Here is a 27,139-nt window from a genome sequence, read left to right as displayed (position 1 = left end):
CTTATGTGACCTGTACACAGGTGTAACGAGACAATTATGTACATGCACCTTTAGCGATGACACACGAGAGGCCCTTTGATTGACCAGGGGGACAGGTGGGAAACTGAGCCCCTCGTTATCGATGACCCGCTCACATTCCTATACTCATCTACAGGTGCGTTTAAACAGTGACCTGTGCGATTGGTCGACGATTGTATTTCTAGGTGTTTTATTTAGACACGTGTACGACCAACTACTTAAATACAGGGGGCGAGGCTGCTTGTCACCCCACTGCTTCCAAATGAAACACAACATGTTCCGGGCTGTCATTGTTCTCGCGCTGATCTACACCTGTCAGGTATTATATTCTTATGCAAATTTTACATATTTTTAAAAAGCTAATAATTTCATAAGCATTTTGGAAACGTTTGCATTTTTCTTGCACAGTATTGTGTCACTTCAATCAACAGTTCTCGCTGTTTTACCTACGCTTCCCGCTGTTTTACCTACGCTTCCCACTATTTTACCTACGCTTCCCGCTGTTTTACCTACGCTTCCCACTGCTTTACCTACGCTTCCCACTGTTTTACCTACGCTTCCCACTGTTTTACCTACGCTTCCTACTGTTTTACCTACGCTTCCTTCTGTTTTACCTACGCTTCCCGCTGTTTTACCTACGCTTCCTACTGTTTTACCTACGCTTCCCTCTGTTTTACCTACGCTTCCCGCTGTTTTACCTACGCTTCCCACTGTTTTACCTACGCTTCCCACTGCTTTACCTACGCTTCCCACTGTTTTACCTACGCTTCCTACTGTTTTACCTACGCTTCCCACTGTTTTACCTACGCTTCCCACTGTTTTACCTACGCTTCCCGCTGTTTTACCTACGCTTCCGACTGTTTTACCTTCGCTTCCCTCTGTTTTACCTACGCTTCCCGCTGTTTTACCTAAGCTTATTTGATTGTGAAGCATATTTTACTTCCTAAGTCACGGTAGTTAGAGGGCGATGGGATAGCATAATGGTTAAGGCGCTCGTCAAATCGAAAACCCGGGTTCGATTATTCAAATGGTCACATGGGTACCACAAGGAAAGCCAATTACAGGTGTCCCGTGCCAATAGTGAGTGAGAGTGAGTGAGTGTGTGAGTGAGTGAGTGAGTGAGTGAGTGAGTGAGTGAGTGAGTGAGTGAGTGAGTGAGCACCTTACAACAAGGGGCCACCCGTACCCTGTCGCAGATTTTAGGTGCCTCTGTCGTAGATAAAGGTACCTCTGTCGTAGATTACAGGTACCTCTGTCGTAGATAAAGGTACCTCTGTCGTAGATTACAGGTACCTGTGTAGTAGATTATAGGTATCTCTGTCGTAGATAACACGTACCTCTGTCTTAGATAACAGGTCCCTGTGTCGTAGATTACAGATACCACGGTCGTAGATTACAGGTACCTCTGTCGTAGATTACACGTACCTCTGTCGCAGATAACACGTACCTCTGTCTTAGATAACAGGTCCCTGTGTCGTAGATTACAGATACCACGGTCGTAGATTACACGTACCTCTGTCGTAGATTACAGGTACCTCTGTCGTAGATTACATGTACCTCTGTCTTAGATAACAGGTCCCTGTGTCGAAGATTACAGATACCACGGTCGTAGATTACACGTACCTCTGTCGTGGAATAGAGGTACCTCATATTATGTACGTTACGCTGTCTGAATGATGACCTCTCTGTCTCTTCACGCAAGGTGTATTCTGGATGAAACGAACAGAACAGTAACTTGTGACTGCATATGTCTAATTTCATACCACCCCAGCCATACCCAGCCATACCATCGAAGTGAAGAGCGGCATCAATGTTCACAATTGATGTTTGAACTTGTTATGGTATGAAAACACAATACCATTTAGAAAGTGGTCAAACGTAACAAATGTTATATTTGGGATAACACTTTCTTATACCCCGTTCACACGCGCCTCTATACATATGCGTGTATATGTGTATACGTGTGTAGAGACACATACGTGAGTATACTCATGTGAACGCGTTTATTCGTGTGTGTATATTTACACCAGGCGCAGATTTGCATCATGTTTGGAGCAGGTGCAAATGTCAATGTAAATCTGCACTGTGTGTATATGTTGGATTGTGAACGTCTATGTCAACGTAAGAGGATGAAGTAATTAATATCTGTTCTTTTGTCAACGCCAAACAAATTGTCAACAGTTGCCAACTTTTATGCGTATATACAGGGTTGAGCGGACAGTGTTTTCTTTTGGTTTCAAGGAGTCAAAACTTTGTATTCAAATTAAATCAAACACATGTTGCTTCACGCGAACATTTTCGGTGAAGTAACGCTCTTCTCATTCATTTTGATTGGAGTGAGTGAGTGAGTGAATTGGGTTCAACGCCGATTTTAACAGTATTCCAGTTATATCGCGGCGTGTCAGCTTAATGTGGGAGGAACTGATGCAGGTCTCAGACGTTTACCACTTCGGTGAAACCCACGAGCACGGGTATGGTACTGACAAACCTAGAAACATAATCGGGGCGAACCGGGATGCGAACCCACGATCATGGGTTTCTGGCGTGCCCAAGGGACGCAACTCTGCACAGCGAGTCGCAGCGCCTCAGACGACTGGGCCAACCGTGCCCCCCTTTGTGATTGGAAAACAACCTGTCTTGTTTTGAAGGTCTTACACACTTTACATACTTTATTTACACCTAAGTTGATTTTCATGTGAACGCATAGTACATTTACATATACACCCGTATGTATAGTTACACATGGGCAAAATTACTTGCGTTAGTAAATGTTGTGCATGTGACCCGGGGTATTAGTAAATGTTGTGCATGTGACCGGGGTATTAGTAAATGTTGTGCATGTGACCGGGGTATTAGTAAATGTTGTGCATGTGACCGGGGTATTAGTAAATGTTGTGCATGTGAACGGGGTATTAGTAAATGTTGTGCATGGAACCGGGGTATTAGTAAATGTTGTGCATGTGACCGGGGTATTAGTAAATGTTGTGCATGTGACCGGGGTATTAGTAAATGTTGTGCATGTGACCGGGGTATTAGTAAATGTTGTGCATGTGACCCGGGGTATTAGTAAATGTTGTGCATGTGAACGGGGTATTAGTAAATGTTGTGCATGTGAACGGGGTATAAAAAGTAAAGCACAAATTCTAGTACCGGATTTCAGTTGAGTTCAATCCGGGATTCAAAGTTCTAGAATCTGTGCTTTAAGAGAATGTTATCGCAAATACAACCTTTGTTGTTCACTGTAGGCCACCCATGATCTTGCCACTGATGATTTCAATGCATCTGAGGTTCGAACATTAACAGCCCCCCCCCCCCCAACTATCAGCGCCCCCTGGAGAAGGGCAATACACAGTATAGCCCGTCTATATCTGTCGACATCAAAACTCCCCCTGTGGTATTTGTCTCGGGTTAGAATAGATCCCCGATTACTCATTCAGGCTGAAGACAATGAGATCCTCTCTACTTCTGGTTTGTCTGACAAATCAACTGTTCACAGTTAGAAATAGCTGTTAGACGGTATGGAATCACACAATCAGTTAACACTTCTGTTTTTTATTCAGGTGTTAGTTGCTGGAGATCGACAGAAAAGAGAAACAAGTAAGTGTAAACTACGCTGACAAGGTACTATGTATTCTCAATCAATTAATTGAAATATGTTTCTACGCAAGTTGGAGTTGTAGTGTGAAAAGCTGGTGAAGGATATTTTCGGTACATGTGTCCTAGAGAACTATGTGGGGGTTGGGGATGTAGGGTGTGGGGTGGTGGGGGATGTAGGGTGTGGGTTGGTGGGGGATGTAGGGTGTGGGGTGGTGGGGGATGTAGGGTGTGGGGTGGTGGGGGATGTAGGGTGTGGGGTGGTGGGGGATGTAGGGTGTGGGGTGGTGGGGGATGTAGGGTGTGGGGTGGTGGGGGATGTAGGGTGTGGGGTGGTGGGGGATGTAGGGGAGGTGAGGGGGTTCTCCATTCCATTCCACACTGACCATTAAAAACCATCCTTTCTCTCAATCAACCCAACGTGTGCCGGTCTCCGTCAGGTCGCCAACAGTCACATCAGATTATGTCATGTATTGATACAAAAGTGTACGTACATAAAAATAATATTACAATTTCATAAACATCTCTTCCGAACATTCTGGAAATTTGTACCAACATTTATGAAACATTCTTTCCAGGTTTAGACTTCAACACGATTATTTTACACTACCTAGAAAAGTTTTTCAATGTTCCTAATAAATAAAAAGCAATTTCATAATTCGAACCAGTTGTTTCCTCACTGTTTCAAATGACGGACAGACAAAGAAATAGTGAAATTCTTCTCCTGTCATATCATTGGCAGTATCGTTAAGTTAATGGTATTTTCCTCCATCTGCCTGTTTCAATTTATATATTATGAGTGGAGGTTCTAAACGCAAACATTATTACGAAAACAAGAAAATCTATCTGCCTCATAGAATTTATTCACCTGATGAAGGGGTAAGTATATACACTCTTCAAAAAATTAAAATGTAAGTGGCCTGACATTCGATAAATGTTGCTCAAAACGCAACCGTTGTCGTTTTGCAATGTCTTAAACAGCATTGTTTTCACACTTGTTCGAAAGGAGGAAAAAAGTGAAGCAAAATGCACGTGGCATTCGTAACTCGTGATAAGGGCTATTAAAAGGACAACGCTCCACCGGACATAGCTCGTGTCACGGTAGACTACCTTCATAATGCCAACATCAACGACTTGCCCTGGCCGTCGGGATCTCCAGATCTCAACTCAATCGAACACCTCTGAGATGAAGTCGATCGACGTGTACGTCAACGTCAGAACACGTCGCAGACACTCTCACAACTGGCCAACGCGTTACAAGCAGAATGGCACAGAATGGCACAGGACAGAATTCGTACACTTATCCAGTCAGTGCCGCGGAGACGCAGAGCCGTGATTGCTGCCCGGGGCGGTCACACGAGATACTGAGTTCAGCGCAATCATGGGTCTTATGTGACATGACAATGAACAGTTTTTAATGCCTTTGTACAACGACATCATGTGACTATCGAGCTACAAAATGTCATATTTGTGTCTAGGATATTAAACTAAATATAGCGACTTTATTAGGTGCAATAAATTTACTAAACGTCTACCTGTGCGTTTCTTTTTTTGAAGAGTGTACTCCAAAACATTGTGTTCCTCATAATAAAAAAAATTACATCCATAAAATCTCTTCCTTATGTGTATCACTTCTAAATGAATCTTCACATTGACTGTATCCGCGTTACCTGCTGATCGTGCGACGTTTGATGTTTCAGAAACCTGTAACTCATGCAAAGTAGCTTTCATAGCTGAGAGGACCAATTCTGTGTCCGTGGCGGAGAGATGCAGGTGAGTGGGCCGTTCTCTCTGTGTTGCTGACTGGTGGGAGGGGCTTGTTGGGGGAGAGATGTAGGTGAGTGGGCCGTTCTCTCTGTGTTGCTGACTGGTGGGAGGGGCTTGTTGGCGGAGAGATGCAGGTGAGTGGGCCGTTCTCTCTGTGTTGCTGACTGGTGGGAGAGGCTTGTTGGGGGAGAGATGTAGGTGAGTGGGCCGTTCTCTCTGTGTTGCTGACTGGTGGGAGGGGCTTGTTGGTGGAGAGATGTAGGTGAGTGGGCCGTTCCCTCTGTGTTGCTGACTGGTGGGAGGGCCCCGGGCTTGTTGGTGGAGAGATGTAGGTGAGTGGGCCGTTCTCTCTGTGTTGCTGACTGGTGGGAGGGCCCCGGGCTTGTTTGGGGAGAGATGCAGGTGAGTGGGCCGTTCTCTCTGTGTTGCTGACTGGTGGGAGCGCCCCGGGCTTGTTGGTGGAGAGATGCAGGTGAGTGGGCCGTTCTCTCTGTGTTGTTGACTGGTGGGAGGGCCCCGGGCTTGTTGGTGGAGAGATGCAGGTGAGTGGGCCGTTCTCTCTGTGTTGCTGACTGGTGGGAGGGGCTTGTTGGTGAAGAGATGCAGGTGAGTGGGCCGTTCTCTCTTTGTTGCTGACTGGTGGGAGGGGCTTGTTGGAGGAGAGATGCAGGTGAGTGGGCTGACTGGTGGGAGGGGCTTGTTGGCGGAGAGATGTGTAGGTGAGTGGGCCGTTCCCTCTGTGTTGCTGACTGGTGGGAGGGGCTTGTTGGTGGAGAGATGCAGGTGAGTGGGCTGACTGCTGGGAGGGGCTTGTTGGTGGAGAGATGTAGGTGAGTGGGCCGTTCTCTCTGTGTTGCTGACTGGTGGGAGGGGCTTGTTGGGGGAGAGATGCAGGTGAGTGGGCCGTTCCTTCTGTGTTGTTGACTGGTGGGAGGGCCCCGGGCTTGTTGGTGGAGAGATGTAGGTGAGTGGGCCGTTCTCTCTGTGTTGCTGACTGGTGGGAGGGGCTTGTTGGTGGAGAGATGCAGGTGAGTGGGCCGTTCCTTCTGTGTTGCTGACTGGTGGGAGGGGCTTGTTGGTGGAGAGATGCAGGTGAGTGGGCCGTTCCTTCTGTGTTGCTGACTGGTGGGAGGGCCCCGAGCTTGATGATGGAGCTTTCGCTCGTTATAATGCAAGCCCAGGTTCGAATCCTCAGCTAGTAAACAGTGAGACACCGTTTTTCCCTCCTTCGGCCTAACCAGAGATTTGGCAATATGGACATTTGTTTATCCGGGAGTATGCATGGAGTAGCAACTTTCGCTGTTACCCTTTAGTTCTCAGGAGCCCCAATTCCCCAATTCGCTGTGCAAATGTCCAATAGAATTCCCTATTGTGTCTTGTATCTCATATATCCCCGTGTTTTTTCAGGCGAACAATTGACTTGCCTTTGCATGTAATTGTGACGGATGCCACCGATGGGGCAGGATACGCTCACCTCGCAGTCACCTAGTATCTTCACAAATTAATAGCCATTTGTGAACACATTTTTATGATTTAGTCGAAATCGTACAACTCACTTTGTCAATGATGTTTGTTTGTTTATTTGTTTTGCTAAACGCCGCACACAGCAATATTCCAGCTATATGACGGCTGTCTGTAAATAATGGAGTCTGACTAAACAATCCAGTGATTGACATCATGAACATCGATCGACGCAACTGGGATACAATAACATGCATCAATCAAGTCAGCGACCACCCGATCCCGTTAGTCGCCTCTTACGACAAGCCTGGGTTGCTGGAGACCTGTTCTCTGCCTGAATCTTCACGGGTGTCAACGGATTTGGGAATGGTTTAATCGATTTTCTTGAATCAGTTGTGCTGGGACTGTCGAGTGGGAGAACGTAGTCCCCTTGAACGAAAGTTACGTTTGACGAAATACTCAACTCGAGCTATGAGGAGATAAATGTATGCGACACCATCTATTCCATAATCTGTCAAAAGCAGGATCCGAGGTAGGATTCGGATTATATCGTGAGAATGTATGGATCACTTCTAAACATTAATATCACTTCTGATTATCGGAATTGGCCTCACACGAAATAATCGCTTTCATTAACTGTGTGAATAAGTGCTTCCAATCTTATTAAAATCAGATTTAGGTATCGCTACCGCCAAACAAAGATCTGAGGACATAACATTACAGGTCACGTCAAAACGACCTTTCATCCGACCAATCAGAGCGTCGCTTACCAGATTCGGAAAGTGACAGTCGGAATTTGTTATCTAATCATGCAACCTCGAAGGGGTATTTCAAACGACAGTTACGGCTATTGTCGACTCCTTGTGAGTCGTTCCATTGGTCGGTCAAAGTTCGCGAAAGGTTGGTCTGACGTGACCCGTAAAGGGATGTCCTCAGATCTTTGTTCAGCAGTAGCGAGAAATAAGATTTGAATTTAATGAGATTGATATGCTCCTGTTCTGTTGTGTCGGAAGTAAACAGTATATTTTTCCACAGGACACTTAAAAACTACGTTTCCTGTCTGACCTACACGACTAAATTGTCCACCGGCTGCCCCCTCAGCAACGTCGACACCAACAACATCTACGACTACCGTAACGCTATGCCGTACCAGTCCTGCTGTAAGTCCTATTTCCCGCACAGCGAAATATGCTGCATGAATGTCCCCAGCCCTCCCGACAGACCTCCAGCCTGACGGAAATGGGGCAACGTTTCACGGCAGCGACATGTTGTATGGGGGAATAGGTCGGATAGAACCGCTTATGATTGTTGCCGGAAACATAAACATATTTAGTGAAATAATAATTATACAGTAAGGAGTATTTTGAACAATTAATTTTTTATTATTGTTTGTGTATTTTGTATGTACGGATATCATTAAACACATGTGAGAAAAAGATAAAATTTCTTTTAAAAGTTTGGTCACATCTTTCCAACGATTACTAATCCCCATGTCCCAAATCTTCCCGAGGCAAGGGAGGTTACTGACTCTAAAAGTCCGGTTTCCACCCTTGCCGAACTTGGCAAGAATTATGGAGTTACATTTTGGCTGTACGAAACCGCATAACAACATCGACTCTCGGTTTGCAAGCTGCCGTGCAGATTTCGGTCGATTTTAGGATTTGCAAAGCACGTGTACCATCAACTTAGTGTCAACAGATATTTTCCAAATCTTTTCATGCTTTTAATCAAGGTGCTCACATGATTGGTCGGTTGAAGCAATATGACGTCATACTCACGAAAATGTAGCATATAGCATTTGGCTTGGATTCAGTATACTGTGTCTGAGTGGGGCATTCATGTTAAACTGCGGCATGGTATTTCAGTGGGTTGCACTTTAAAACCGGCATGAGTCCGGACCGGTGCACACACACACACACACACACACACACACACACACACACACACACACACACACACACACACACACACACACACACACACACACACACACACACACACACACACACACACACACACACACACACACACACACACACACACGCGCACACACACACACACACACAAGCGCGCGCGCACACACACGCACAAACAAGCGCGCACACAGACACACACGCACACATTTGAGTTCCCTCACCACGTCATACCACTGTAACGTTTAACGTATAACTGAAGCGGTCACACAGCTTTCACAAAGTCCTTTATTAGTTTCATCAAATCAGTACGTGCAATATCGTGTCACTGGATGTTCTGGTTCATCGATCACGTGACAGCCTGGTTTGTTTATAGGAGTAGTGCTGGGCGGAGTCAGGCAGTAAATACTTGCTTCTTGATGCACGTTGTGTTGAGCGACGGGTGCTACCGGTAGGGCAGGACATGATGCTCCCGGCGTCATCACTGATTTTCAGTGGTCCATTCAAATAATTTTTACCTCTATTTTGCCATTTGGAATCTGTTTTTGGCGGATAATCTAGACTGGTTAGTCTCTTGCATTTAGAAATAATATTAAACGGTATTATAAACTTAGAGGACGTCAGTAAGAGAGATTATTACGTGATTTTACGAAGCTAGTGTCAGAAATTGTGTGTTAGGTGTTTGTTCACTTTCAGATGCCTACGATACGTGCCAGTGTCAGATTGAGAGATGGACCGACGCCAGCTCGAATGATCAAATGTGAGTATGCCTGTATTTATACTTCAGGGCTTTGTAGTATCAAGATCACTGCTTCTCTCACTGCAGCGAAACATGTGTGTGAATAGAACAGTGGTCCACAATGAAATCAAGAATGTTGGTGGATTGGAATATTCGTCCTTAATGAAATCAAGAATGTTGGTAGATTGGAATGTTCGTCCTTAATGAAATCAAGAATGTTGGTAGATTGGAATATTCGTCCCTAATGAAATCAAGAATGTTTATACAGATCTTTCAAAAGCACGATGACATATGAAGTGAGTAAACACCGCCGCATGTTTGACCTTCCAGGAAGTATATGAAGTACTTGGGTTGTCTGTATGACTCTGTGCAGGCGGGATGCGACGGTTCAACAACAGCGTCTATCATATCAACCGCGCAGTTGGAGAGGTCAAATTATATCAGTGAGTATTGCCTATACGCTACCAAACATTGGATATTCTTGGGAGGTTTTTTGTTTGTTTGTTTGTTTGTGTGTTGTTTAACGCCGCACTCAGCAATATTTCCATACATAATCGAGTCTGGACAAGACAATCCAGTGATTGACATCATGAGCATCGATCCATCGATCCACGCCATTGGGATACGATGACATGCATCAAGCAAGTCAGAGAGCCTGACAACCCGCTCCCGTCAGTCGCCTCTTACGACAAGCATAGTCGCCTCTTACGACAAGCATAGTCGCCTCTTACGACAAGCATAGTCGCCTCTTACGATAAGCATAGTCGCCTCTTTCGACAGGCATAGTCGCCTCTTACGACAAGCATAGTGGCCTCTCACGACAAGCATAGTCGCCTCTTACGACAAGCATAGTCGCCTCTCACGACGAGCATAGTCGCCTCTCACGACAAGCATAGTCGCCTCTCACGACAAGCATAGTCGCCTCTTACGACAAGCATAGTCGCCTCTCACGACGAGCATAGTCGCCTCTCACGACAAGCATAGTCGCCTCTTACCACAAGCATAGTCGCCTCTCACGACAAGCATAGTCGCCGCTCACGACAAGCATAGTCGCCTCTCACGACAAGCATGGGTTGCTGTAGACCTATTGTACCCCCGCTTCTTGGAGGTCTTTAAACAAATAGGTTCGCCTGGCATGCTTGATACCCTGTATTCTGGGGTTCGAACCCTGATATCGTCCTTATCACACTTCTGGGGTTGTCACACAATACAATAAGTGGTAAACGTCTAAGACCCGCATTAGTTCCTCCCGCATCAAAGTGACGCGCCTTGTGACACCAAGAATGTCCCATTTGTCTTGGCACCTAACAGACTAATCGCATTCTTATTAACCCCGATTGGGACCAAAGGTTACACGTGTTCCCGGTTTTTCACTCTGAAAAAGCCAACTCAATAGGTAACTAGCACAATAAGTATCCAATAATTTAATTTGTTTTAAAATACAAATTTACTCTTGAACCACAATGTCGATATACAAGAATACATAATTTGAATATGTTCGCTTATTTGAATTTATTAACGATTGATCAATGCTACAATGTATATGTCACACTACAGTTGCTTACACTACTGAGACATTGACTGCTTCTGTTTACAAATTGTCAAACTGTTGAAATCAATATTATTATTATTCTACCGGGTGAGCTACAGTACCGCGGCAATTGTTTCTTATATTTCAGCCCCCAGGAATGAGTGCGACTCGACTTTCCAAAACTACAACTCCTGGAACCCTACCTACAACTGCGAGTACGTACAACCGGTGTTACAAACACCCGCAAAGGAATCGCGTGCGGTACAGCAATACCGCGGCGACTTTTGTATGTTTGTATGTATACCTTTTGTATGTTTGTTGTTTAATGCCGCACTCAGCATTATTCCAGCTATATGACGGCGGTCTTGTAAATAACCGAGTCTGAACCAGACAATCCAGTTATTTACATCATAAGCATTAATCTACGATGACAAGCATCAACCAAGTCTGCGATCCTGACCACCCGATCCAGTTTGTCGCCTCTTAGGACAAGCATGGGTTTGTGAAGGCCAATTCTAACCCGGATGTCTACTGGGGAAGGTGCCTTGGGTGAGTGAGTGGGTATGGTTTTACGCCGCTTTTAGCAATATCACGGCGGGGGACACTAGAAATGGGCTTCACACATTGGACCCATGTCGGGAATCGAACCCGGGTCTTCGGCATGACCAGCGAACGCTTTAACCACTAGGCTACCCGACCGCCCCGGAAGGTGCCTTGAAAGTGGATCAGGTTGTCACAATGGATGCCCAACAACAAAGTGACCTACGGAGCTAATCGTTACTCCCACTATCAACCATTATCCCGTGGTTAAACGTGTGATGTATATGAGCATGATATACCACCTTCTTATACTCGTCCACCCGTGTGATTAGGTCCTTCGAGCGGTATATGAAGTGCCTGGGTTACTCCGCAACTGATAGTCAAGGTATTCCATTCAACCAGACCCTGCAGTCATCCCTAGACGCCATCGACGGCTGCGGTAGGTTTCAACCCAGAAATAGCGACAGTTATTGAGCTTTAAAATGTTATGTAATTTACATACATAAAGTTCTATGTACAGTACAGTCCTCTCCCGTTGTTACCGTTTTCTATGTTCTAAAAATTAAAACTATCAGCACGGGCGGTTGTCGGGGGTTTTGGGAGGTGGGGCGGTTGGAGGGAGGTTACGGTCCTCGCCTAAACAGAACATATTATCTAATGAAACTATCTGTAATGTTTAACAATTATTTCCCGATCTTAATGAATCATTACCTGTGTTCTTTGCTGATGTAATAATAATGTCAAATTCAGTTGGAGGATTGCAAATTCAACTAAATGGGATATAACTGTCAATCTGGACGAGACAAAGGTTGTACATGGACGGGAGGTATCGCTCTGATATTGTTTCTTGGTTGATTAGCACTATACATAAACACGTGCTCGTGTTTTTTCACCAAAGTGCAAAACGTCTGAGCCCTCGTTACATTTTCGCTTTCCTCCCACAAGGCTGACACGCCGTGATATGACTTAAATACTGTTCAAAGCGGCACAGAACAGACTCACTCACTCACTTCATCACTCACATCACCACAACGGTTATATCACTCATTGCCTCACGGTAAAACACTATTTGGGGCGTGATTTCATTGCAGAAATCTCTATGACAGACACATGCACGTGCCAGACACAATTCATCATGCCAGCAAACAGCTCCGATACCTGCAGGTAGGTCAACGGGACAGCTCATCGGGACATTTAACAGCTCTGAGAGATTCGGGTAGGTCCACGGGACAGCTCATCGGGGCATTTAACACCTCTGAGAGACTTGGGTAGGTCAACAGGACAGTTCATCGGGGCATTTAACAGCTCTCAGAGACTCGGGTAGGTCCACGGGACAGCTCATCGGGGCATTTAACAGCTCTGAGAGATATGTGTAGGTCATCAGGACAGTTCATCGGGACATTCAACAACTCCGATAGCTGCAGGTATGTCCACGGGACAGTTCATCAGGGCATTTAACAGCTCTGAGAGACTCGGGTAGGTCCACGGGACAGTTCATCGGGGCAATCGAGATCTCTGAGAGATTCAGGAGACAGCGACAGTTCATCCGGGCATTCAACAATATTCGGAGATTCAGAAGACAATGACACTTCATCAGGGCATTCAACAATATTCGGAGATTCAGGAGACAGTGACAGCTCCGCCGTGATTATTCTCATCGGTAAGACAGCACGTGGGTTTCATTAACGGGATGTGTCAATTATCATATCATGTTTTGTTTTAGAGTTGTAAAGGACTACGTCTCCTGTCTGGACAAAAGCTTCATGAGGGGTTGCGACAGACAAAACCTAGATGACGTCAAGAAAACAGCTCAGATACTTCAGCGCCAGTACTGTTGTAAGTACGTCTTCAGAATTCTTCCCCACTCCCAACCCCAACCCCCAACCTCATTACGCTTGTCATATGAAGCATTGTCAAGGGTCGGGAACCCAGTGTCGGTGACTTGATTGAATGTCAACATACGGTATGGCCCGTTGCTCATAATATCAGTCACTAGTTTGCCTGGACCAGACTGGACTATATACTGGTCGCCGTCACAAAGCGGGAGTATTAGTGCGGCGTTAGTTTATAAACATACAAACAAATAAACAATAATTATGCTTTAAAGCATTAGTTTGTCCTGGTCAGACTCTTTACTTGCTTTATATATTTCCCTCACAATCAGCACTGTAATGTCGGGTCACTTAATATAATTATTATGGCTTCGCACGACGGTGATTGAGTTACTTTGTTCTGGGCAGCGAACGACCCCATCAACGACTGTAACGGTACAGCGTCGTGTTACATTGATTCGTCCAGAATATCCAGCGACAACGAAACAGTGGAGATATATTCTTGCAGGTAAATGATTGAGTGAGTGAGTTGGGTTTAACGTTTTTTAACATTATTCCAGTTATATCATGGCGTGTAAACTTAATGTGGGAGGCCCCAAGTCCGTTAGCGAACCTAGTAACATCATCGAACCCACAATCATAGTTTCTGGTGTACCCAAGGAAACTCAAATCTCCAAATTGCAGGGCTTTTGACGAGTTAGATGTAGATGTCGCCATGCTGGTAAATGGGGAGGTGTAGCTTTCACCATACTGGTAAATAACGAGATGGAGATCTCATCATGCTGGTAAATAACGAGATGGAGATCTCATCATGCTGGTAAATAACGAGATGGAGATCTCATCATGCTGGTAAATAACGAGATGGAGATCTCATCATGCTGGTAAATAACGAGATGGAGATCTCATCATGCTGGTAAATAACGAGATGGAGATCTCATCACGCTGGTAAATAACGAGATGGAGATCTCATCATGCTGGTAAATAACGAGATGGAGATCTCATCATGCTGGTAAATAACGAGATGTAGTTGATCTCATCATTCCGTTAAATGAGGAGATGTAGATCTAATCATGCCGGTAAATAAGGAGATGAAGATCTCAACATCTTGGTAAATGAGCAGCTGTAGTTGTCATCATGCCGGTAAATGAGGAGATATAGTTGATCTCATCATGCCGGTAAATGAGGAGATATAGTTGATCTCATCATGCCGGTAAATGAGGAGATAAAGTTGATCTCATTATACCGGTAAAAAAGGAGATATAGTTGATCTCATCATGCTGGTAAATGAGGAGATATAGTTGATATCTTCATGCAGGTAAATGAGGAGATATACTATATCTCATCATGCCGGTAAATGATGAGATATACATCTCATCAAGCTCGTAAATTAGGAGACGTACATCTCATCAAGCTAGTAAATGAGGAGATGTATATGTCATCATGCTGGTAATGAGGAGATGTAGATCTCATCATGCCGGTAAATGAGATTGCGCTCTGTTTATACCGGTGAATGAGGAGATGTAGATGTCATCATGCCAGTAAATGAGAAGTAGATGTCATCATGCCGGTAATTTAGGAAATGTATATGTCATCATGCTGGCAAATGAGGAGAAGCAGATCTCATCAAGCTGGTGAATGAGGAGATATAGTACATCTTATGTTATCATACCGGTAAATGAGGAGATATAGTAGATGTGATCAAGGAGGTAAATAAGGAGATATAGTACATCTTATAAAGCCAGCAAATGAGGAGATGTAGATCTCATCATGCTGGTAAATAACGAGATGTAGTAGATCTCATCATGCCGGTAAATGTAAAAGGGGAAATGGATATTTTTTTTTGTGAAGAAAGCTAAACTATTCCTGAATATTAAAATTATGGATCCCGTATGGGTAATTACAATTCCACTGTCGTCTCTGCTCCCCAGCTCTATGAAGACTTACATGGAGTGTGTGAAGAGCCATGCACCCACCTGTCAGGCGGCAGTCAGCACAGCCACGGCGCTCAACTCCACGTTCAAGAACTGGAATTGTCCATACATCTTGTCTCAGGCCAGTACGTTCCCGTACCAGCTGTTGTCTGTGTGTGCCGCTGAATGTGTTCAACAACATGTGGCACAGTTATATTCACGTGGATGGTTGACCTCTATATGTAGCGGGATATATATGTCATTAGTGTCATAATATGTATGTGATGTATAACCATGAGATATAAATTATAGGAGGATATATATCATCAGGGAATATTTGTATAATTGGGGAATATGTAAAAACATTTCTGCATTATAGATGTTCTCTGAACACTTCAGCATTGCACATGTTCTCTGAAAACTTCGGCATTTCACATGCTCTCTGAACACTTCAGCATTACTCATGTTCTCTGAACACTTTTGCATTATACATGATCTCTGAACACTTCAGCATTACGCACGTTCTCTGAACACTTCAGCATTACACACGTTCTCTGAACACTTCAGCATTTGACATGCTCTCTGAAAACTTCAGCATTACCCATGTTCTCTGAACACTTCAGCATAAGAATGCTCTCTGAACACTTCAGCATTAGGCATTTTCTCTGAAAACTTCGGCATTTCACATGCTCTCTGAACACTTCAGCATTACTCATGTTCTCTGAACACTTTTGCATTATACATGCTCTCTGAACACTTCAGCATTACGCACGTTCTCTGAACACTTCAGCATTACACACGTTCTCTGAACACTTCAGCATTTGACATGCTCTCTGAAAACTTCAGCATTACTCATGTTCTCTGAACACTTCAGCATAAGAATGCTCTCTGAACACTTCAGCATTAGGCATTTTCTCTGAACACTTCAGCATTAGATTTATTCTCCAAACACTTCAGCATTAAACATGCTCTCTGAACACTCCCGCATTACACATGCTCCTCACACTTCAGCATTAGACATGCTCTCTGAACTCTTCAGCATTAGACATGTTTTCTGAACACTTCGGCAGTAGACATGCTCTCTGAACACTTCAATATTAGACATGCTCTCTGAAATCTTCGGCATTAGACATGCTCTCTGAACACTTCGGCATTAGACATGCTCTCTGAACACTTCAGCATCAGACACTCCCTGTAGCATCTCGTATTTGAAGGGAATTATGAGTTCAGTATGCCGAGTTCAACTCGATTCAGCGAGTAAATGAAGGTTTTAAATATACTGATGTTTATTTCGTCTCCTGAGTGGACATGCTGATAGGTATATGTTATGTTTGAATATGTATTTGTTAGTGCGCAATGCATAATGTAATACTGTCAACTTATATCCAAAATACGTTGGGCTACCTGGGATGCAAAATAATAACATTTTGATTCAATTCCCATGTTTTGGTATATATTTTCTCTGTTACAGTGCAACACGTTTCTAATGTTTCAGGCACAACGCCGTATCCAACGAGCAGCTATTACTATCCGACTAGCAGCTACTACTATCCAACTAGCAGCTATTACTATCCAACCAGCAGCTATTACTATCCGACTAGCAGCTCTCAATCCGGCAGCTATGGGCCATCAACGACCCCCTACCCAGGAAGTGGTGAGTAGAACACATATCTTCTACTGACACATGTACCCTCTACATACATATGCTCTCTACTAACATACACTCTCTACCCACATACACCCTCTACCCACATACACCCTCTACCCTACCCACATACACCCTCTACCCACATAAACCCTCTACCCACATACACCCTCTACCCACATACACTCTCTACCCACATACACCCTTTACCCACATACACCATATAACCACATACACCCTCTACCCACATACACCCTCTACCCACATACACTCTCTACCCACATAAACCCTCTACCCACATACACTCTCTACCCACATACACCCTCTAACCACATACACCCTCTACCAACATACACCTTCTACAAAAACATACACCCTCTACCCAAATACACCCTCTAACCACATGTACCCTCTACCAACATACACTCTCTACCCACATACACCCTCTACCAACATACACTCTCTACCAACATACACCTTCTACAAAAACATACATCCTCTACCCACATACACCCTCTATCCACATACACTCTTTACATACATAAACCCTCTACCAACATATACCCTCTACACACATACGTTCTCTACCCACATACACCCTCTACATACATACACCCTCTACCCACATACACCATTTATCCACATACACCCTCTACCCACATACACACTCTACCCATATACACCGTCTAACCACATACACCCTCTACCCACATACACCCTCTACCCACATAAACTCTCTACCCACATACACTCTCTACCCACATACACCCTCTACCCACATACACTCTCTACCCACATACACACTCTACCCACATACACTCTCTACCCACATACACCCTCTACCCACATACACCCTCTACCGACATAAACTCTCTACCCACATACACCCTCTACCAACATACACTCTCTACCCATATATACCGTCTAACCACATACACCCTCTACCCACATACACCCTCTACCCACATACACTCTCTACCCACATACACCCTCTACCCACATACACTCTCTACCCACATACACACTCTACCCACATACACTCTCTACCCACATACACCCTCTACCCACATACACCCTCTACCGACATAAACTCTCTACCCACATACACCCTCTACAAAACATACACTCTCTACCCACATACACATTCTACCCACATACACCCTCTACATACATACACCCTGTACCCACATATACTCTCTATCCACATATACCCTCTATCCACACATACACTCTCTACCCGCATACACCCTCTACACACATTCACCCTCTACCCACATACACTCTCTACCCACATAACCCTCTACCCACATACACTCTCTACCCACATACACCCTCTACAAAACATACACTCTCAACCCACGTACACCCTCTACCAACATACACTCTCTACCCACATACACCCTCTACAAAACATACGCTCTCTACCCACGTACACCCTCTACCAACATACACTCTCTACTCACATACACCCTCTACAAAACATAAACCCTCTACCCACATACACCCTCTACCCACATACACTCTCTAGCCATATACACCCTCTACCCACATACACCCTCTAACCGGATACACCCTCTACCAATATACACCCTCTACCCACATACACCCTCTAACCACATACACCCTCTAACCACATACACCCTCTACCCACATACACCCTCTACCCACATACACCCTCTACCCATATACACCTTCTACCCATATACACCCTCTAACCACATACACCCTCTAACCACATACACCCTCTAACCACATACACCCTCTAACCACATACACCCTCTAACCACATACACCCTCTACCCACATACACCCTCTACCCACATACAACCTCTAACCACATACACCCTCTACCCACATACACCCTCTAACCACATAAACCCTCTACCCATATACACCCTCTACCCACATACACCCTCTACCCACATACACCCTCTATCCACATACACTCTCTACCCACATACACTCTCTACCCACATACACTCTCTACCCATATGTACCCTCTATCCACATATACCCTCTATCCAAATACACCCTCTACCCACATACAACCTCTACCCACATACACCCTCTACCCATATACACCCTCTACCCATATACACCCTCTAAGCACATACACTCTCTAGCCATATACACCCTCTACCCACATACACCCTCTAACCACATACACCCTCTACCCATATACACCCTCTACCCATATACACCCTCTAAGCACATACACTCTCTAGCCATATACACCCTCTACCCACATACACCCTCTAACCACATACACCCTCTACCCACATACACCCTCTACCCACATACACCCTCTAACCACATACACCCTCTACCCACATACACCCTCTACCCACATACACCCTCTAACCACATACATTCTCTACCCATATACACCCTCTAACCACATACACTCTCTAACCACATACACCCTCTACCCATATACACCCTCTAACCACATACACTCTCTACCCATATACACCCTCTACCCACATACACCCTCTAACCACATACACCCTCTACCCACATACACCTTCTACCCACATACTCTCTCTACCCACATACTCTCTCTACCCACATACACCCTCTAACCATATACACCCTCTATCCACATACACCCTCTACCCACATACACCCTCTAACCACATACATTCTCTACCCACATACACCCTCTACCCACATACACTCTCTACCCATATACACCCTCTACCCATATACACCCTCTACCCACATACACCCTCTAACCACATACACTCTCTACCCATATACACCCTCTACCCACATACACCCTCTAACCACATACACCCTCTACCCACATACACCTTCTACCCACATACTCTCTCTACCCACATACTCTCTCTACCCATATACACCCTCTACCCACATACTCTCTCTACCCATAAACACCCTCTATCCACATACACTCTCTACCCACATACACCCTCTACCCACATACACCCTCTACCCACATACACCCTCTACCCACATACACCCTCTACCCACATACACTCTCTACCCATATACACCCTCTACCCACATACTCTCTCTACCCATATACACCCTCTATCCACATACACTCTCTACCCACATACACCCTTTATCCACATACACCCTCTACCCATATACACCCTCTACCCATATACACCCTCTACCCACATACACCCTCTATCCACATACACCCTCTACCCATATACACCCTCTCCCATATACACCCTCTACCCAGATACACCTTCTACCCTCATACACCCTCTACCCATATACACCCTCTACCCACATACACCCTCTACCCACATACACCCTCTACCCACATACACCCTCTACCCATATACACCCTCTACCCATATACACCCTCTAAGCACATACACTCTCTAGCCATATACACCCTCTACCCACATACACCCTCTACCCTCATACACACTCTACCCACATACACCCTCTACCCACATACACCCTCTAACCACATACACCCTCTACCCACATACACCCTCTACCCACATACACCCTCTAACCACATACATTCTCTACCCATATACACCCTCTAACCACATACACCCTCTACCCATATACACCCTCTAACCACATACACCCTCTACCCACATACACCCTCTAACCACATACACTCTCTACCCATATACACCCTCTACCCACATACACCCTCTACCCACATACACCCTCTACCCACATACACTCTCTACCCATATACACCCTCTACCCACATACTCTCTCTACCCATAAACACCCTCTATGCACATACACTCTCTACCCACATACACCCTCTACCCACATACACCCTCTACCCACATACACCCTCTACCCATAAACACCCTCTATCCACATACACTCTCTACCCACATACACCCTCTACCCACATACACCCTCTACCTACATACACCCTCTACCCAGATACACCCTCTAACCACATACACCCTCTAACCACATACATTCTCTACCCACATACACCCTCTAACCACATACACCCTCTACCCATATACACCCTCTACCCACATACACCCTCTACCCACATACACCCTCTACCCACACACACTCTCTACCCATATACACCCTCTACCCACATACTCTCTCTACCCATATACACCCTCTATCCACATACACTCTCTACCCACATACACCCTCTATCCACATACACCCGCTACCCATATACACCCTCTACCCACATACACCCTCTACCCACATACACTCTCTACCCACATACACACTCTACCCACATACACTCTCAACCCACATACACCCTCTACCCACATACACCCTCTACCGACATAAACTCTCTACCCACATACACCCTCTACCAACATACACTCTCTACCCATATACACCGTCTAACCACATACACCCTCTACCCACATACACCCTCTACCCACATACACTCTCTACCCACATACACCCTCTACCCACATACACTCGCTACCCACATACACACTCTACCCACATACACTCTCTACCCACATACACCCTCTACCCACATACACCCTCTACCGACATAAACTCTCTACCCACATACACCCTCTACAAAACATACACTCTCTACCCACATATACTCTCTATCCACATACACCCTCTATCCACACATACACTCTCTACCCGCATACACCCTCTACACACATTCACCCTCTACCCACATACACTCTCTACCCACATAACCCTCTACCCACATACACTCTCTACCCACATACACCCTCTACAAAACATACACTCTCAACCCAAGTACACCCTCTACCAACATACACTCTCTACCCACATACACCCTCTACAAAACATACGCTCTCTACCCACGTACACCCTCTACCAACATACACTCTCTACTCACATACACCCTCTACAAAACATACACCCTCTACCCACATACACCCTCTACCCACATACACTCTCTAGCCATATACACCCTCTACCCACATACACCCTCTAACCGGATACACCCTCTACCAATATACACCCTCTACCCACATACACCCTCTAACCACATACACCCTCTAACCACATACACCCTCTACCCACATACACCCTCTACCCACATACACCCTCTACCCATATACACCCTCTACCCATATACACCCTCTAACCACATACACCCTCTAACCACATACACCCTCTAACCACATACACCCTCTAACCACATACACCCTCTACCCACATACACCCTCTACCCACATACAACCTCTAACCACATACACCCTCTACCCACATACACCCTCTAACCACATAAACCCTCTACCCATATACACCCTCTACCCACATACACCCTCTACCCACATACACCCTCTATCCACATACACTCTCTACCCACATACACCCTCTACCCACATACACTCTCTACCCATATGTACCCTCTATCCACATACACCCTCTATCCAAATACACCCTCTACCCACATACAACCTCTACCCACATACACCCTCTACCCATATACACCCTCTACCCATATACACCCTCTAAGCACATACACTCTCTAGCCATATACACCCTCTACCCACATACACCCTCTAACCACATACACCCTCTACCCATATACACCCTCTACCCATATACACCCTCTACCCATATACACCCTCTAAGCACATACACTCTCTAGCCATATACACCCTCTACCCACATACACCCTCTAACCACATACACCCTCTACCCATATACACCCTCTACCCATATACACCCTCTAAGCACATACACTCTCTAGCCATATACACCCTCTACCCACATACACCCTCTAACCACATACACCCTCTACCCACATACACCCTCTACCCACATACACCCTCTAACCACATACACCCTCTACCCACATACACCCTCTAAACACATACACCCTCTACCCACATACACCCTCTACCCACATACACTCTCTAACCATATACACCCTCTATCCACATACACCCTCTATCCAAATACACCCTCTACCCACATACACCCTCTACCCATATACACCCTCTACCCACATACACCCTCTACCCACATACACCCTCTACCCATATACACCCTCTACCCACATACACCCTCTACCCACATACACCCTCTATCCACATACACTCTCTACCCACATACACCCTCTACCCACATACACTCTCTACCCATATACACCCTCTACCCACATACTCTCTCTACCCATAAACACCCTCTATCCACATACACTCTCTACCCACATACACCCTCTACCCACATACACCCTCTACCCACATACACCCTCTACCCACATACACTCTCTAACCATATACACCCTCTATCCACATACACCCTCTATCCAAATACACCCTCTACCCACATACACCCTCTACCCATATACACCCTCTACCCACATACACCCTCTACCCACATACACCCTCTACCCATATACACCCTCTACCCACATACACCCTCTACCCACATACACCCTCTATCCACATACACTCTCTACCCACATACACCCTCTACCCACATACACTCTCTACCCATATGTACCCTCTATCCACATACACCCTCTATCCAAATACACCCTCTACCCACATACAACCTCTACCCACATACACCCTCTACCCATATACACCCTCTACCCATATACACCCTCTAAGCACATACACTCTCTAGCCATATACACCCTCTACCCACATACACCCTCTAACCACATACACCCTCTACCCATATACACCCTCTACCCATATACACCCTCTAAGCACATACACTCTCTAGCCATATACACCCTCTACCCACATACACCCTCTAACCACATACACCCTCTACCCACATACACCCTCTACCCACATACACCCTCTAACCACATACACCCTCTACCCACATACACCCTCTACCCACATACACCCTCTAACCACATACATTCTCTACCCACATACACCCTCTACCCACATACACTCTCTACCCATATACACCCTCTACCCATATACACCCTCTACCCACATACACCCTCTAACCACATACACTCTCTACCCATATACACCCTCTACCCACATACACCCTCTAACCACATACACCCTCTACCCACATACACCTTCTACCCACATACTCTCTCTACCCACATACTCTCTCTACCCATATACACCCTCTACCCACATACTCTCTCTACCCATAAACACCCTCTATCCACATACACTCTCTACCCACATACACCCTCTACCCACATACACCCTCTACCCACATACACCCTCTATCCACATACACCCTCTACCCAGATACACCCTCTAACCAGATACACCCTCTAACCACATACACCCTCTACCCACATACACCCTCTATCCACATACACTCTCTACCCACATACACCCTCTAACCACATACACCCTCTACCCACATACACCCTCTACCCATATACACCCTCTACCCATATACACCCTCTAAGCACATACACTCTCTAGCCATATACACCCTCTACCCACATACACCCTCTACCCACATACACCCTCTACCCACATACACTCTCTACCCATATACACCCTCTACCCACATACTCTCTCTACCCATATACACCCTCTATCCACATACACTCTCTACCCACATACACCCTTTATCCACATACACCCTCTACCCATATACACCCTCTACCCATATACACCCTCTACCCACATACACCCTCTATCCACATACACCCTCTACCCATATACACCCTCTACCCATATACACCCTCTACCCAGATACACCTTCTACCCTCATACACCCTCTATCCATATACACCCTCTACCCACATACACCCTCTACCCACATACACCCTCTACCCACATACACCCTCTACCCATATACACCCTCTACCCATATACACCCTCTAAGCACATACACTCTCTAGCCATATACACCCTCTACCCACATACACCCTCTACCCTCATACACACTCTACCCACATACACCCTCTACCCACACACACCCTCTAACCACATACACCCTCTACCCACATACACCCTCTACCCACATACACCCTCTAACCACATATATTCTCTACCCATATACACCCTCTAACCACATACACCCTCTACCCATATACACCCTCTAACCACATACACCCTCTACCCACATACACCCTCTAACCACATACACTCTCTACCCATATACACCCTCTACCCACATACACCCTCTACCCACATACACCCTCTACCCACATACACTCTCTACCCATATACACCCTCTACCCACATACTCTCTCTACCCATAAACACCCTCTATCCACATACACTCTCTACCCACATACACCCTCTACCCACATACACCCTCTACCCACATACACCCTCTACCCATAAACACCCTCTATCCACATACACTCTCTACCCACATACACCCTCTACCCACATACACCCTCTACCCACATACACCCTCTACCCAGATACACCCTCTAACCACATACACTCTCTAACCACATACATTCTCTACCCACATACACCCTCTAACCACATACACCCTCTACCCATATACACCCTCTACCCACATACACCCTCTACCCACATACACCCTCTACCCACATACACTCTCTACCCATATACACCCTCTACCCACATACTCTCTCTACCCATATACACCCTCTATCCACATACACTCTCTACCCACATACACCCTCTATCCACATACACCCGCTACCCATATACACCCTCTACCCATATACACCCTCTACCCACATACACCCTCTATCCACATACACCCTCTACCCATATACACCCTCTACCCATATACACCCTCTACCCAGATACACCTTCTACCCTCATACACCCTCTACCCATATACACCCTCTACCCACATACACCCTCTATCCACATACACCCTCTAACCACATACACCCTCTAACCACATACACCCTCTACCCACATACACCCTCTACCCACATACACCCTCTACCCACATACACCCTCTACCCATATACACCCTCTACCCACATACACCCTCTACCCACATACACCCTCTACCCACATACACTCTCTACCCATATACACCCTCTACCCACATACTCTCTCTACCCATATACACCCTCTATCCACATACACTCTCTACCCACATACACCCTGTACCCACATACACCCTCTACCCACATACACTCTCTAACCACATACACCCTCTACCCATGTACACCCTCTACCCACATACACCCTCTAACCACATACACCCTCTACCCACATACACCCTCTACCCATATACACCCTCTATCCACATACACCCTCTACCCAGATACACCTTCTACCCTCATACACCCTCCACCCACATACACTCTCTAACCATATACACTCTCTACCCATATACACCCTCTACCCACATACACTCTCTAACCACATACACCCTCTACCCATATACACCCTCTACCCACATACACCCTCTAACCACATACACCCTCTAACCACATACACCCTCTACCCATATACACCCTCTACCCATATACACCCTCTATCCACATACACCCTCTATCCACATACACCCTCTACCCATATACACCCTCTACCCACATACACTCTCTATCCATATACACCTTCTACCCTCATACACCCTCTACCCACATACACTCTCTAACCTTATACACCTTCTACCCTCATACACCCTCTACCAACATACACCCTCTACCCATATACACCCTCTACCCACATACACCTTCTACCCACATACACCCTCTACCCACATACACCCTCTAGCCACATACACACTCTATCCAAATACACCCTCTACTGACACATGTACGTTCTACCCACACACACACACTCTACCCACATACATCCTCTACCCGTATACACCCTCTGCCAACATACACTCTCTACCCACATACACCTTCTACATACATACACCTTCTACCCACATACACCCTCTATCCACATACACCCTCTACCGACATACACCCTCTACCCACATACCCTCTCTACCAACATACACCCTCTACCCACATACACCCTCTACCAACATACATTCTCTACCCACATACACCCTCTACACACATACACTCTCGACCCATTTACACCCTTGTCCCAGTAACGCCTCTTAAGACCCAGGAATGAATGAATGAATGCTCGAATGTTGGCGAGCTGTACAAAGTGCATCCTCATTCCTGTCAGGTCACGGCTCCAAGGCGGTGGACACAACGCTCCTATCGGCGTACATCCTGTCGGCCAAGATGGAGGCGGAGGAGACACTCCATGCGGCCCAGGAGACGGTGGACGCCATTACTGCCGCCCAGAAACTCATCCAGGGAGCCTAGCAACCTTGACATAACCACACTGCAACTTTGCTGTGGGCTGAA

The 27,139-nt window shown here is 45.8% G+C and overlaps 1 protein-coding gene across 1 annotated transcript; it reads left to right on the top strand.

Annotated features, from left to right (window-relative positions):
* The first annotated feature begins 280 nt into the window (after positions 1-280).
* On the top strand, positions 281-27,139 carry LOC139446157 (uncharacterized). The gene is made up of 14 exons (XM_071227456.1): positions 281-337; positions 3,579-3,615; positions 5,313-5,385; positions 7,876-8,000; positions 9,450-9,513; positions 9,823-9,935; positions 11,172-11,238; positions 11,896-12,002; positions 12,655-12,727; positions 13,287-13,399; positions 13,804-13,903; positions 15,324-15,451; positions 16,801-16,959; positions 26,955-27,139. Exons 1-14 carry the CDS (start codon positions 281-283, stop codon positions 27,095-27,097), a joined length of 1,359 nt encoding a protein of 452 aa, XP_071083557.1. The 3' UTR covers positions 27,098-27,139.

The sequence above is a fragment of the Haliotis cracherodii genome, unplaced genomic scaffold (assembly GCF_022045235.1).
Source record: "Haliotis cracherodii isolate W230 unplaced genomic scaffold, xgHalCrac1.p SCAF_6, whole genome shotgun sequence".
NCBI lineage: Eukaryota > Metazoa > Mollusca > Gastropoda > Lepetellida > Haliotidae > Haliotis > Haliotis cracherodii.
Note: the sequence above shows the minus strand (reverse complement) of the source record. Positions and strands in the feature narration are given on the sequence as shown.